The 13296-nt window shown below is 44.3% G+C and overlaps 1 protein-coding gene across 1 annotated transcript in view; it reads left to right on the top strand.

Moving 5' to 3' along the window:
- DNAH11 (dynein axonemal heavy chain 11) overlaps positions 1-13296 on the top strand; it is a 268709-nt gene that overhangs the window by 33968 nt on the left and 221445 nt on the right. The window contains exons 10-15 of the mRNA XM_058678278.1: positions 1101-1238; positions 1506-1630; positions 3139-3334; positions 5022-5126; positions 5275-5667; positions 12860-13192. Coding sequence (XP_058534261.1) covers positions 1101-1238; positions 1506-1630; positions 3139-3334; positions 5022-5126; positions 5275-5667; positions 12860-13192 — 1290 coding nt within the window. The remainder of the gene's footprint in view (positions 1-1100; positions 1239-1505; positions 1631-3138; positions 3335-5021; positions 5127-5274; positions 5668-12859; positions 13193-13296) is intronic.

Genomic DNA, 13296 nt, shown 5'->3' with positions numbered 1-13296 from the left:
ACCAGCTGTGTGACTTTGGACGTGATATGCCTTCCCTGTAACTGGGTTTCCTCACCTGTACCATGGGACAGCAGCACTTGCAAGGACCTTCACATTGAGTGGCCCTCCATAAGCACTACTTCTGTCAAAATCTGTCGCTGTCACATGGAAAGTCATCTCAGGCCAACACATATAGGAATCCACCTTGGCTGGTCAGTAAGAGCAGGTTGATGGGGAGCCAAGGATGGCGCTGGTGGAAGCTGAGGGTGAAGGTCAGTTTGAAATGCAGGGCTGCACTGAACGAGTAGGAGCTTAGACTCTTGCACCCTTCTGCTTTGCTGCTGACATGAGCCTGTTGCGTCCACGAATCTGCTCTTGCATCTACCTCAGCCATCGGCTCCCTCTGCCTGCTAGTCATTTTTGCTCACTTGTCCTTTTAATTTTCATTTATTGTTACTATTTTCCATTGTGTTTTGTAAGTGTAGGGATTTTTCCCTCCTACACCCCTTCTTTCCACCCTTCTCCCCATTATTATTCCAGTGGTAATAGTCTTTTAATATAGTATATAATAGTGTAGTTTAGTAGTGTAGTCCTTAAGTAACAGTTTCAAGTTTAACTTTCGCTAAGTGTTTCATAGCATTGTAGGTATAGGCAAAGGTGAACCATCTAGCACCATACCGCCGAGGTAGAACGATCTGATTCATTGGGAGTCCTGCTTTTATTCCAGAGTAGAGACGCTTCGCTTCCCCATGTGCTAGTCTCCACACACTCATAATTTTAGCCCACACAGATTGAGCCAGCCACGTTGACTTCTGAGAAGAAGAATCTAATTAGCTCACAGTCTGGGTTTGCGCCAGGATGTCTGTATCAAAGGAACCGTCCACCCGTGGAGAGCTTGTCTTTGAGGCGTTGACCACTGCTGCCCCAGGTCGGGATGGATAGGAACTCTAGGGCAATGCAAACACATGTCTTACATTTTGAAACAATGCAGGATTCTTTGAGGATGCTAGACATTTTCTCTAGACGTGAAAGAGATTTAATCAGGGATATTATGAACTGAGTCTTTGTAAGAGAAATCTCAAGAATTTCTAACCTTTTCCCTTGACTTTTTTTTTTTATAGCTTTTGACCATATTTGGGAATTTTCTAGAGAAGCCAGTTGTCATGGAGATTTTCCGCCCACATTATAGCACGCTTGTGCACTTGTTAAGTACGGAGTTGGATGTATGTAAGCAATTATATAATGAACGCCTGCAACAGGTGAGTGTGGGACAGGTGGAGTGCATGGCTGTTGGAACCATATGGGAAGGGTAGCTATAGGCCCTGAGTGTCCATGCTTGTACTTGGCTTTCCTGTGGGGATGGAGAATCTGCTCTAGGGCACTAACTCTGCTCATACGCACGTTAATAAGCACGTGTGTTTCATGCAACTGGAAATGTGCAGAAAGGAACAGTTGTTTCCAAGATTGAGAGTCCCCACGACTAAAATGTTCCTTTTCTTCCTCTGTGCCAAAATGTCACCTTGCAGATTGAACAGGGATGTGTAGTGCTTAACAAGAATATGCCATTTACCTCCGGAAATATCAAATGGGCCAGGGAGGTCCTTGAACGAGTTCAGATGTTCTGGTCCAGCTTTGCTTCTCTGCAGTATCTGTAAGTAGTTAAGCTTATTTCCCAGTGAGTGATCTGAACGCGGGGCTGGTCTGTGCACCTGGCAGCCATCTCTTTACGTCCTTACTGGTTAAGAAGTAACTGCTTGCTGTAGTTTTTTTCACCAACTGGGATTATCCATGGTTTTGTAGTCTTTAAAAAAGATTTATTTGAGAGGCACAGAGACAGCGATCTGCCATCCTGTCACCACCGGCAGCGACACTAAAATGACGAGGAATATTCTTGGGGGTCCGGGAAAAACTGGCAAAAGTGGCTGCGTTTAAAACCTTTTCTCCGCTGCTCCTGTCCCTGTCTAAGCTTTCCTACCCGCTTCTTCACCACCCTTCCTCCCGTTTTCCACCACCCTTCTTCCCAATTCTTCCCGTTTCTGTATTCCCCCATTCCGCACGTAGGAGCCACCAGAATGTCACGAACCAAAGAGACCTTGCTGAACCAAAAAGGCTTTATTGCCGAAAGCGAGCTGCTTAAATATAGTTCTTCCACCAATCACTTCTGCACGTGGCCCATGGGGCGCTATCTGATAGGCCAATAATCGCAGCGAGGGAGAATTAGCCTATCCTTGTGACTTCCTGCCTACCTCCTGGTGGGAACAAGTCCCGCCTCCTGGCACTTGGCCAGCCGCCATCTTGAAGCCCCTCATCCATGTGGGGTCGGCCGCTCCCCACACCATCCTCTGGTTCACTCCCCAAAGATCTCAACAGCTAGGGCTGGGCCAGACAACCCGGAGCCTGAAACTCCAGCCAGGTGTCCCAGGTGGGTGTCAGGAGCCCAAACACTTGGATCATCTCTCTCTGCTTTCCCAGGCACATTACCAGGGAGCTGGATTAGAAACGGAACAGCCAGAACTGGTACCCATACGGGATGGTGTTCTCACAGGCAGTAGCTTAATGCACTGTACCACAACCAGCCCCAATTTGTGATTTTTCTGTTTATTTTCTTGTTTTAAACAAAATTCTGGTCACTTCGTTTGCTTATTTTTTTCGTATTTACCATTTCATCCACAGTGTGTTTTGAGATTCTCTGTCCTCCAATAAGGATCATTTCTTTTATTATGCCATCGTTTGCATTTTTCTCTTGTTTCTCTCAAGATTTAGTAAAACCTTTGGTGTTCTACTGATTACACAACTGTAGTTAAAAAAAAAACAATTCAAGCAAAGCTTGGTCTTAGTTTTTTTATCATTATATTATAGGATTTTATCATTTGTTGTGCATTACAGAATTTAAAAATAAATGAAATCTAACACTAAAGGACTTCAAAAATTTTGTGAAGAATGGGACTAAAAGATGTTTATTTTGCTGCAGAGGTTCTTGAAGATTGTGCAGAGTTTTTGTTTGTTCTTTCGTAAGACACATTTTCCATGAATTCTTGAAGACCCCCTCATGTGCATGGATTTCACAATATTTTGTACCAAGCCAATTTGTCTTTAAATTTTGTGAGCCATATAATGTCTCTGTATGTATAGAAATGCAGAAAAACCTTTTTCCTACAGATTCCTGGACAAGAATGGTCACACCCAGGTGTATCAGAAGTATGCTGAAATGACTGCCTTGCTAGGACAATTTGAGAATGACATATACCAGGAGTGGCAGAGCAGTGTGGATGCCGTGTGTGAATTCAATTTGAACCAACCCTTGCTCAAATTCAGTGCCGTCAATGGCCTTCTCAGTGTCAACTTTGACCCGAAGGTAGGACGTTGCCTTTCTAAGATGTTTTATACATTCCATTTTAATTAACCATGTCTTTCTGGTATTTGTAGTCGTCTGTAATTTACTATGGGTAGTGTTGGTGCTGTGAGAAATGTAGCTAGAAACTGCTTCTTTTTGGTCTTTGTTTTAGGGATGACTCTCCTAAATTCTTTCCCTAATTGTTTTTTTTAAATTTTAAATAACTCATAAATGTTTTGTGTATTTGAGATACTAGGACATATTTCAGTACTCATGTTTATTATGTAGTGTCCAGTCCTGGTAAATACATCCATCTCCTCAAATATTTCACATCACTTTTAAGGTGAAAAATTTTAAATCCTTTCATCTAATTTTTTTAGAGAAGTACATGGGTTGTTAGTTTAGTCCTTTACTATGCAACGAACCATAGAGTTTCTTACTCTTGTCCACCTGTCGCTTAGTCCCCATCTTTTCTACATTCTTGTGTAAGTAACTCTTCCTTTATGGTGTTTTGTCTGATTACTTTTTGCCTGTCATTCCCTCTGATAATGAACTGTTTCGTTGCATCCATGTGTGGTGGGCTTCTAGCAGTGCCTGGCGCTTGGTAACACTTTACAAATGTTAACGGAATCGAATTACCAGTCTTTACAAATGATGTCTCCTTGAGTAGATTTGTAACATATACAAATGTTTTTAATAATTTTGCTTGAGAGAGCCGTAGTCTCTGTAGAAAATGGACTCTATTATGTCTTAGTGGAAAGTTCTGCATCTTAATTTGTAGTAAATTCATTTTCCCTTTGAAAGAAGGGAATATTTTTTGTCATCAGCTTAAAACAATATCATGATACCAAAATAAAATTAACAGTTAAATAATATCCATGGTGAATCTTGCCTTTACTGGGCAGATTATTTTGTTGACTAATGACAAATCATGAAACAGAAATTTTATATATTCCCTCAGTAAATGTAGGCTCATAATTTGGTTGTTATGTAACAGTGAAGGTACAAATAGTTTATTAGCAGTTATATATGTGTGTATATAGTTATAAGACACACGTGCCTTTCTGCATTTATGTATATGTATATTTTAATCAACCCATCTCCAAGATTGCTAACTTACTGGACAGGAGGTCCAAACTAAGGTTTCCTTTCTGTTTATCTACCATGAATATGCTTTTGCAGTAAAGGATGAGCTTATGTAAGCATTTTCACGACCAAAAAAGAACAGGAAAAAAAGTGATAGCCTCAACATCTTGTTGAACTCTCAGGTGGCAGCGGTGACCTGGTGGCTACCCCAGCCCAGGTGCAGGCTGAGGACATGAGAAAGTACCTCACTGAGCCTATGCCTTCATGTCTTCCCAGAAATATATGCAGAACATAAAATGTCCTTATTTTGCTAACAAAACTGAATGCATGTACATAAACATGGTCTACTGAAATGAGGATTTTCTGTGTCTTCTGATTGCCTAAAACCAAGCATATTTCTTGTGGCATTCTAGGAGATAGTTGTTCTAACAATATAATAATAATAATATAATAACATAATCTATGAGTTTGGGTTTTCAAAAATGGTAGGACATAGCAGTCTGTTTCCTTTGGGCCTTTGGAAATGCAGTGTTCATTGCATGAAACTTCTTCTGTTTCGATTTCTATTCAACTGGAGTCAACTTCTTAACATATGCGGTCAACCTTTATTTCCCTTGAACAGCTAGTGGCTGTGTTGAGAGACGTGAAATACCTTTTGATGTTGAAGAAACTGGACATTCCAGAGGCAGCCTTAGCCATCTTCCAAAGCAGGAATACAATTTTAAAGGTTTGTTTCTTTGAGTAGAAATATATTGACTTTTCATTATCAACATATAGACACACCTATGACATTCTTAATGCCTTCCTGAGAGAGAGAATAGCTTTAACGGGTTTGGCACTTTTCTCCTTTTGTTTTGGGACTTTGCTTTACTCAGTACATTGGAAATCTTGAGCTGCTCACACGAGGCTATAATAAGCTGAAGCAGACACTTCTGGAAGTTGAATACCCTCTGATTGAAGAGGAGCTGGGAGCCATTGAGGAGCAGCTGAAGGCAGCCACGACGTCCCTGACATGGCAGGATGACTGCTGGGCGTACATTGAGAGTGTGAAAATGACCACCTTGGAGCTGGAGCGCAGGGTGCAGTGCACGCAGGACAACGTGAGAGCCATCCAGCAGATGATGAGGGCGTGGGCTGAGGCCCCGCTGCTTCCCCGGAGAGAGCCCAGAAGAGAGACTGCCTTTGTCTTCGAGGACAAGAGTGATGTGTTCGCCAGAAAATACAAGTTGATCCAAGAAGACGGCTTCAGGATTCACAGCTTGATGGAGGTAATCACTTTACATGTGGCCCCTGCTCCACATGCAGGGATCTTTTGGTTTCATTGGGGAAAGAGTAAAAATCCTTAACTTAATAAGGTTGGACCTTGTAGCTAAGCCTAGCGGAGCTAGTGGAATGGTCTTACTAAGCATTTAAAATGGAGAGATTACCTGCCTACTTCTGGGCTCTCATTTCTGCAGCTTTTACTGCTGTCATTCCTGAGGGAAGAGACTAGAACATGAGACACTTTCCTCAAGCAGAAGAGCTAGGGGAGTCACCCTTTCTAAGAGTTGTGGCCATTGTTGAATGCGGTAGGAGTGCCACTGTTTGCAAAATGGCTGTTAATGCTGGTGCCTTGCTGGCACAGCTCATGAAGCCCTGACACCCCTCTCCTAGCGAGGGCAACAGGTCTTAGTCTCCTTTTAGCAACTATCTCAGTTCTTAAAATTATGAGGAGCCCTATTCTAACAGAATGCCAAACAAAATGGAACAGAGAGCAGAGAAAGGAAACAAATGCAAATGAACGAGAGACCAGAATGGTTCCTTGTCCTATGGAATGTATGATTCAGTGACTTGAGATAGCAAAAAAATATATACCAAAACAAAACACACAACAACAACAACAAAAACAATAGCAAGTTGGTGCCAGCTCATCTGTAAGAGGAGCAGTGGTGGGAAATAGACTAGCATGGGTTGTCTGGGTGGAACAGAATTAGGAAGAGGTGGTTGTATTTTTGGAAAGGATGGTTGGAAAGATCTCCCTGGCTTGGTGTTTCTGCAAAGAACAGAAAGGGAATGTGTCCTGTGACTGTCAGGTCAATACCCATGTGAAGGCTTGCAGGTTCATGACTCAAGTTGAGAGTCAGCAGGACTGATGGAGAATTTGCAAGGGCAGCAATAGAAAGATACGTAGTTGGAGAGGGATGCGGAGCACACGGTACAGGATGGACTGAGAGCTTGGATTTCCTTCCAAGGGAACTAGCAGCCAGGGATTTTCTGTTGTTAGTCACTAGTAGTGTGGACTGCAGAGACTCAAGGAAGTCCTTGTTTACTCCAGGAACCCCGAGAGAGACAGGAGAATGCCTTGTATCATAAGCATGGTTGTGATGAAGGCAGTTCATGCACTGGGCAGGATTTGCCATGGAGAGTCGGAGAGGAGTCGGGGTCACTTTGGGGCTTTGGATCTGAGCAGCTAGACCAGTAGGATTCCTTTTGTTGATGTGGGGAAGACTATCATGGAGCAAATTGGCAAAGAACAGAAACAAAAACAAAAACAGTAACACACACACACATACACACACACACACACACACACACACACACACACAACTCTATGGGTTAGAGATGCTTACCCAATAGAAAATGTTGAGGAAGCAGGTGTGGGAAAAATCCAGTGAGTAACACGTTGAGATCATGAGCTTTAAAAGCCAGAGATTAGAAGAGAATCTGTAGGACTCTCCACTAAAAAAAAAAAAAAAGATTTATTTTAGCTTTTTACTTGAAAGGGAGGGAGGGAGAGACAGAGATTATTTTCTATCTGATAGTTTTCTACTCAAATAGCCACAATGGACAGAGCTGGGCCAGCTGGGCACCAAGAGCCAGGGACTTGTTTTGGATCTCTCATCTCATGTGGGTGTAGGGTCCCAAGGGCTTGGAGACCATTGTCTGCATCTCTCCCAAGCCGTAAGCGGGGAGCTGGAGCACAAGTGGAGCAGAAGGACTAGAACCGATGCTCCTAGGAGGTGCTGGTGCTGCAGGTGGAGGATTAGCCTTCTGTGTCACCATGCCAGCCCTGTGTATATAGGAATCTTTTGTAGAGAGAGCCTTTCAAGCACTAGACATGCAGTTGTTTTGTGAGGCTGTGGGGAAGAGGAAGATCCGGACACGGGAAAAGAGGGAGAACAGCTTTCTCAAACTCCTGTAAGGCGATGTCAGGGAAGTAGATGAACAGTTCATCTCCACTCCATGCTGTCTGAGGCCTTGAGAATGAAGGCGGACGTTGACCGTCAGACCTGGCAAGGTGGAAGCCATTGGTGACTTTGACCAGAGGGGACCTGATGGAGCAGTGGGATAGAAGCCCAAGTGAACTGTTAACAGGTGAGAAGCAGATATGGACACAGCAGGTAAAGACCTGAGGGCTTAGCTGTTGCATGAGCTAGAAAGTGAGCAGTATCTGGGGTGTAGGTGGCATTGTTGAGGAAACAGTGTAGTTTTGCAAGAGGCTCCATCTCAGGGTCATCAGTTTAGTGACCACAGTGACAATGGGCAATAGACAAGATGAGCCATAGAGCAGGACACATGGGCAGGGTGACCAAAAACAGGATAGGTGCAGCAAAAGGGGGTGGGGTACTGTGGAGCATGGGATGGAGGGTGCACGTATCAGTAGGACAGTCAAGGTCAGGTTTGAGTGACAGAGGCAAAGGCTGTCCAGGGGAAGTATCCCACACATGTTCCAGGCAGAGCAGGGAGTGACCATGGAGGTAGCGAAGGGAGCTGAGAAAAGATTGTGTGAGGTGAGGTTAGAGGCCAACAGTGCATGAAGAGGGGACCAGCACCTTGGGGAGACATTACAGACCCAGGGACAGACTTTGGTCTGCATGCTGAGGTCACTGGGGAGCCACTGCAGGATTGCAAAGAGAGGAGTAGATGCCATCTGGCTCTTGTCTACAAGGGTCTCTAGCTGTTGGAGAGAGATTGTTCCTGGGGAAGTATACAGGGAATCAGGGGGCATTGATTTGCTGCAGTTGAGGACATCAGGGTGTCTGTGGTTAGCAGTTCCCAGCAGACCGGATGTGTACCGAGAATGTGGTGTGAGTGCAACTCGGGAATATTGTTCTGATTACCTGGCAAGGTGAAGCGACTTAGGCAGGGCAGGCCCGAGGAGAATGGTTATGGGTGGGAAGGGCAAGATTTTTGTTTCCAGTGCTTGGAGTTTGAGGAAGGGGAGGAGTTGTCCACGCTGGGTTTTACTAGAGATGGGAGAGAGGCCCACAATGGGAAATACAAACTGAGGCATGAGAGTCCTGCCGATGAGTCTCGCCAGTGAATAGAGGAAAATCAGAACTTGCCTGGAGTGTGTGTCTGCCCTTGGGCAACATGGAGAACTGTCACTGAGAGGTGCAGAAGCCTCTGCAGCCCAGGAGACGCGTAGGGACAGCAGGGATCCTGGGCGTTCAGGGCACAGGATATCTGAAGGTAGGAGGTCAAGAACCGAGAAGTGAGCTGTGACAGTTTTGCTAGGCTGTTGTGGGCAGGTGTAGCAGAAGGACAAAATGAACTTGAGTTTCAAGATTTCCATTGATTGCCAAGGTGGTTTGAAATTTTTAAGGTGGTTTCAAGTTTCCTACTGGGAACAATTTTCTGGGCCAAGGACTTTGCCTCTGCCTGCTCTGATTATAGTCTGTGTTGGCATCTTAGGGTTCCCATAACATGCTCATGGGAACTGGGTGTTTTAAAGTGATGGATATTCATTCTCTCATGTACTGGAGGCAGGAAGTCTGTATGGGCCCTGTGGGTAAGGCCAGGTCCTCTCTGAAGGCTCTGCTGGCACAATTAGAGTGTCGGGTCATCCCCATATGAAGTATAGGTCCACAACTGACAATTAATTTGTTTTTCCTGGAATATCTTAAGCAAGTTCTGCCTCAGACTATCCTGGCTCTTCCCTTGGGATATTGTGAATTTTTCTGTGGCTTTCGGGATGCAGCCACAACTGTTTATGCATTAAAATTTGCTTCCTAGAGGACAGATGACGGATTACAATTAGTTTGTTTCTGTCACATTTTCTTGATAATAAAAAACATGTACTCTCCAAACTCCAATCTGGGCTTTTTAAATGGTTAAGATTTACGAGTCCTGATTAAAATGTATTGCAAGTATGGCTGATATACGACATGATGAGAAATCATTGCGAAACAAGGTCTGGAGTACCATTTCAGAGAACAAGGTTGGAGTTTGGGAACTAACATGGATGTGCCTCTTCTTCTTTCTTTTTGTCAAAAACTAAGGCACTTTGAAATGACTGACCTTGATATGAGCACCAAGGAGCTTCTGATGGGAAGGAGTAGAAGCCAAGATCAAAACAGAAGTTCCGTGATTTCCCTCCTAAATTGTATCTTTTAAGTGATTTTTTTTAGACTCTTGATTTTCCAGCACATGATTTTGAACTTGGGGCACAGGCTTTTGGTAAAGCATATAGTTTGGGGAGAAGCTGTAGAAAAATGGTAGAGTGGACCCCTGCTTTTTTTTTTAAACTATATCCTTTGTGGTTGATGTCATCAACCTTGTTGGACTTAGTACAAAAGATGGAGAGGGAAGGGGGTCAGTGTTGTGGTGGAGTAGGGAAAGCCACCGCCTGCGATGCTGGTGTCTCATACAGGTGCTGGTTCTCATGTTCCACTCCTGGTTTTGATCTGGCTCAGCACTGAACACCAGAGCCATCCAGGATCTGAACCAGCAGATGAAAGCTCTCTTCATAACTGTGACTTTAAAAATAAATACATAAATATTTTTTTAAAAAAATGAATGGATATTTTAAAAAAGAAATGGAGAGGGAAGAGAAGGGGACAGAACCTTGGAAGATCAGGTCTGCAGGGGATACTGAATGGTCATTCAGTGAACCAGAGCTCGCTTGCTTGCTTATTTATTTATTTATTTGTTTATGTATTTATTGAAGAGGCAGAGTTAGAGGAAAGACAGAGAGAAAGATCTTCCATCTGCTGTTTCACTCCTCAAGTGACGGCAGCAGCCAGAGCTGAGCCAATCTGAAGCCAGGAGCTTCTTCCTAGTCTCCCATGCAGTGTGAGGGCCCACGATCTTGAACCATCCTCCACTGCTTTCTGAGGTGCATTAGCGGGGAGCTGGATGGGAAGTGGAGCAGTTGCAACACAAGCCAAGGGAGTTGCCGACACTGTGGGGAGATTAGTTGGCTATGCCACAGTGTCGGGCCTAGGTGCAGCTCTTTCACTGTTTCTCTTCCTGCGCTCATCTTTTGACACCACAGCATTTGTTATGAGTGAAAAAGGATGCCATGTGACATGTCACAAAGGGTCCTTCCCGGGGAGTCCCAAGCCCTGGTTTCTGCTTCTTACAAAGCTGCTGACTTCCTGCTAGAGTGATGTATGGTCAAAGTGTTGTAGCTCTTTGTTTCTGTAGCTTTAAAATGAGACTGAACAAGATGAGATTTTTTTTTCCAACTCTGAGCTATATACTCTTCAATCCTAGTGCCTAGAAAGGAGACGGGTCTGTTATGGCCAGTGTCTCAGGTTGTATACTCTTGCAATCGCAGGGGTGCTGGTCTTTCAGACTGCACAGTGTGGATAGCTGCAGCTGAGTGGCTGCTGAATGACACAGCATCCCCAAAGATAGCAGTTCTCATGTTTGTTCAAGGGCCAAAATGAACCCCTAGAATTCTGTCTCTGCCCTGCTGTCTGAAGAGCTAGCCCAGCCTCTGTGGTCCTGATTCTTGCATACGAACTACATGCCTTTCATAAGTAAAGAAAGCAGAGAGGGCTGTACCCTGCAAGGCCACAGCTCCTGCCTGGGCCCACTGCACTGTTTCCTGGGTGGCCCCTGCAGCCTTTACCATCTGGCTCTTCTCTTGTGAACCAGCCTTGTTGCCCAGTGGCCTTTTCCTCTGCAGGCCCCTCTCCCAGCCCAGAGAAGTCCCTAGTCACATCCCTGTCCCTGGCTCCACTTCACTCCACTCACCCGACTCCTGTGTTTCGTCACTCTTGGGAGATGTGATAGCAGACACAGCTCAACTTGCTTGTGTGTTTGTTGTTCCAATGTATTAGAGTTTTAAAATTGAGACACACTGTATAGATACTACATGGAGTTTGGAAATACAGCGGAGAAGTGAAGCTAATTCCACGTGTGCGTTATCTCCTGTGGCTGTCATGTCCCTCCCCCCTTCTCTCCAGCCCTTGGTAACCACAACTCTGCTGTCCATGTCTATGAAGTCAGTCTTTTCAGATTCCACATGGGAGTGAGGTGGTGCGGTATTTATCTTTCTGTCCTTGTCAGAAATGACAGTATCACCTTCTGCTGTGTGCATATTCCAATTTTTAGTTATCTGTTGTTGGTGCTTAAATCACTTCTGTGTCTTGCCCATTGTGCATAAAGTTGCTTTGACCACAGGAGGACAGGAGATAGGAGTCTGTTAGACAAACCGTTTGTATCTTTACCCAGTCATGGGATTGCTGGGCCATACGATGTCCTTATGAGTACTCAGTTGTTTGAGCCTCCATACTGCTTTCCATAATAACTTAGGTACCTTTTTTGCACCTTCTTGCCGGCATGCATTATTTTTCTTATTTTAGTTAATGGCCATTGGCAACAGGTGTAATTTTAATGTGTATCTGCCTGATGATTAGTAATGCTGGATGGATTTTGTTGTTGTTTTTCATATATGTGTTAACTGTTTTGAGAAGTGCCTGTTCAGACCTGTTGCCCATTTTTAAGTTGGGTAGTTGGGTTTGCTTGTTGTTGAGATTTTTTGAGTTCTTTTCCATGTTTTCACTATTAATCTCTTTTCAGATGTGTGACTGGCGAATACTTTGCCCTGCTATGCCCGCTCCCTGGAGAAGCTTACACTGTAAAAGCACAGAGGGGACTTGGATAAGTGTCTAGGGATACCCCTCTAAGGGGTTACTGTTCCATAGACTGCCCTTAGGTAGCGAATGTAAAATAACTCTTTGTATTTGACTAAAGCTTAGAAACAACTGGGCTACGCCCTATTCAGTACCCTTTAAGAGAGGCACTGTAAGAATGGCATATGATACATCACACTTCCCTGACCTAATGACATCTAGAACCAATGGAAGAAACTTCATTTCTAGATGAGGCCCCTGGAGGCAAAATGTATTGCCTCCCTGAGAATTAGGCGCCAGGCAAGAATTAGGTCTCAGGCCCAATGTCTGTTTCCAGAACTCAGTGAGAACAGGTGTCTGTTTTGGCAGATGGTGATCTTCATCCTGATTTTCCCTTTAAGGAATGCCTTTTGAATGTGTTTCCTGTCTAGCCACCAAGTTAAGAAACTCTGCCGAGACCTTTGTCAGCCACCATAAGGTTTTGCACCTCATTTGCAACGTTTGCATGTTAGTGCCACAGTATCACAGTCCTGTCTCAGATGGATCATCAACTTGGAGAGCTGTCAGTTTTTACACTCCTTGTTGGCTTCTTCTCTCCATGCTTGTCTGTTTCTAGGAAAACAAGCAGCTCTTCAGAGCCGATCCTTCCCTGGACACCTGGAAAATTTATGTGGAGTTCATCGATGACCTCGTGGTGGAGGGCTTTTATCAGGCCATCATGCGTGACCTGGACTTCTTCCTGATGAACACAGAGGAGCAGTTGAAGACAGCGCCTTTCTTCCAAGCACAAATGCTCCTCATTCCCCCAGAGATTGTGTTTAAGCCTTCTTTAGAGAGAGAGGCTGCGGATGGCTTCTATGACTTGGTGGAGGAAATGCTGTGTGGGAGTTTTCGAATGTCCGCTCAGATGCAGCGAGTAGCAACACACCTGGGCATAGCAAATTATCAGGTACTTTCTTAGCAAAAAGTTTATTAGATATTTCTTACTAAGTGATGGAGAGATAATGGGATGGAGGAGGAGAAATTGAAAAAGACAGTTTAATTCTCTTAATG

The sequence above is a fragment of the Ochotona princeps genome, chromosome 20 (assembly GCF_030435755.1).
Source record: "Ochotona princeps isolate mOchPri1 chromosome 20, mOchPri1.hap1, whole genome shotgun sequence".
NCBI classification, from domain to species: domain Eukaryota; kingdom Metazoa; phylum Chordata; class Mammalia; order Lagomorpha; family Ochotonidae; genus Ochotona; species Ochotona princeps.
The sequence above is the reverse complement of the archived record's forward strand: the minus strand, read 5'-3'. Positions and strand labels throughout refer to the sequence as shown.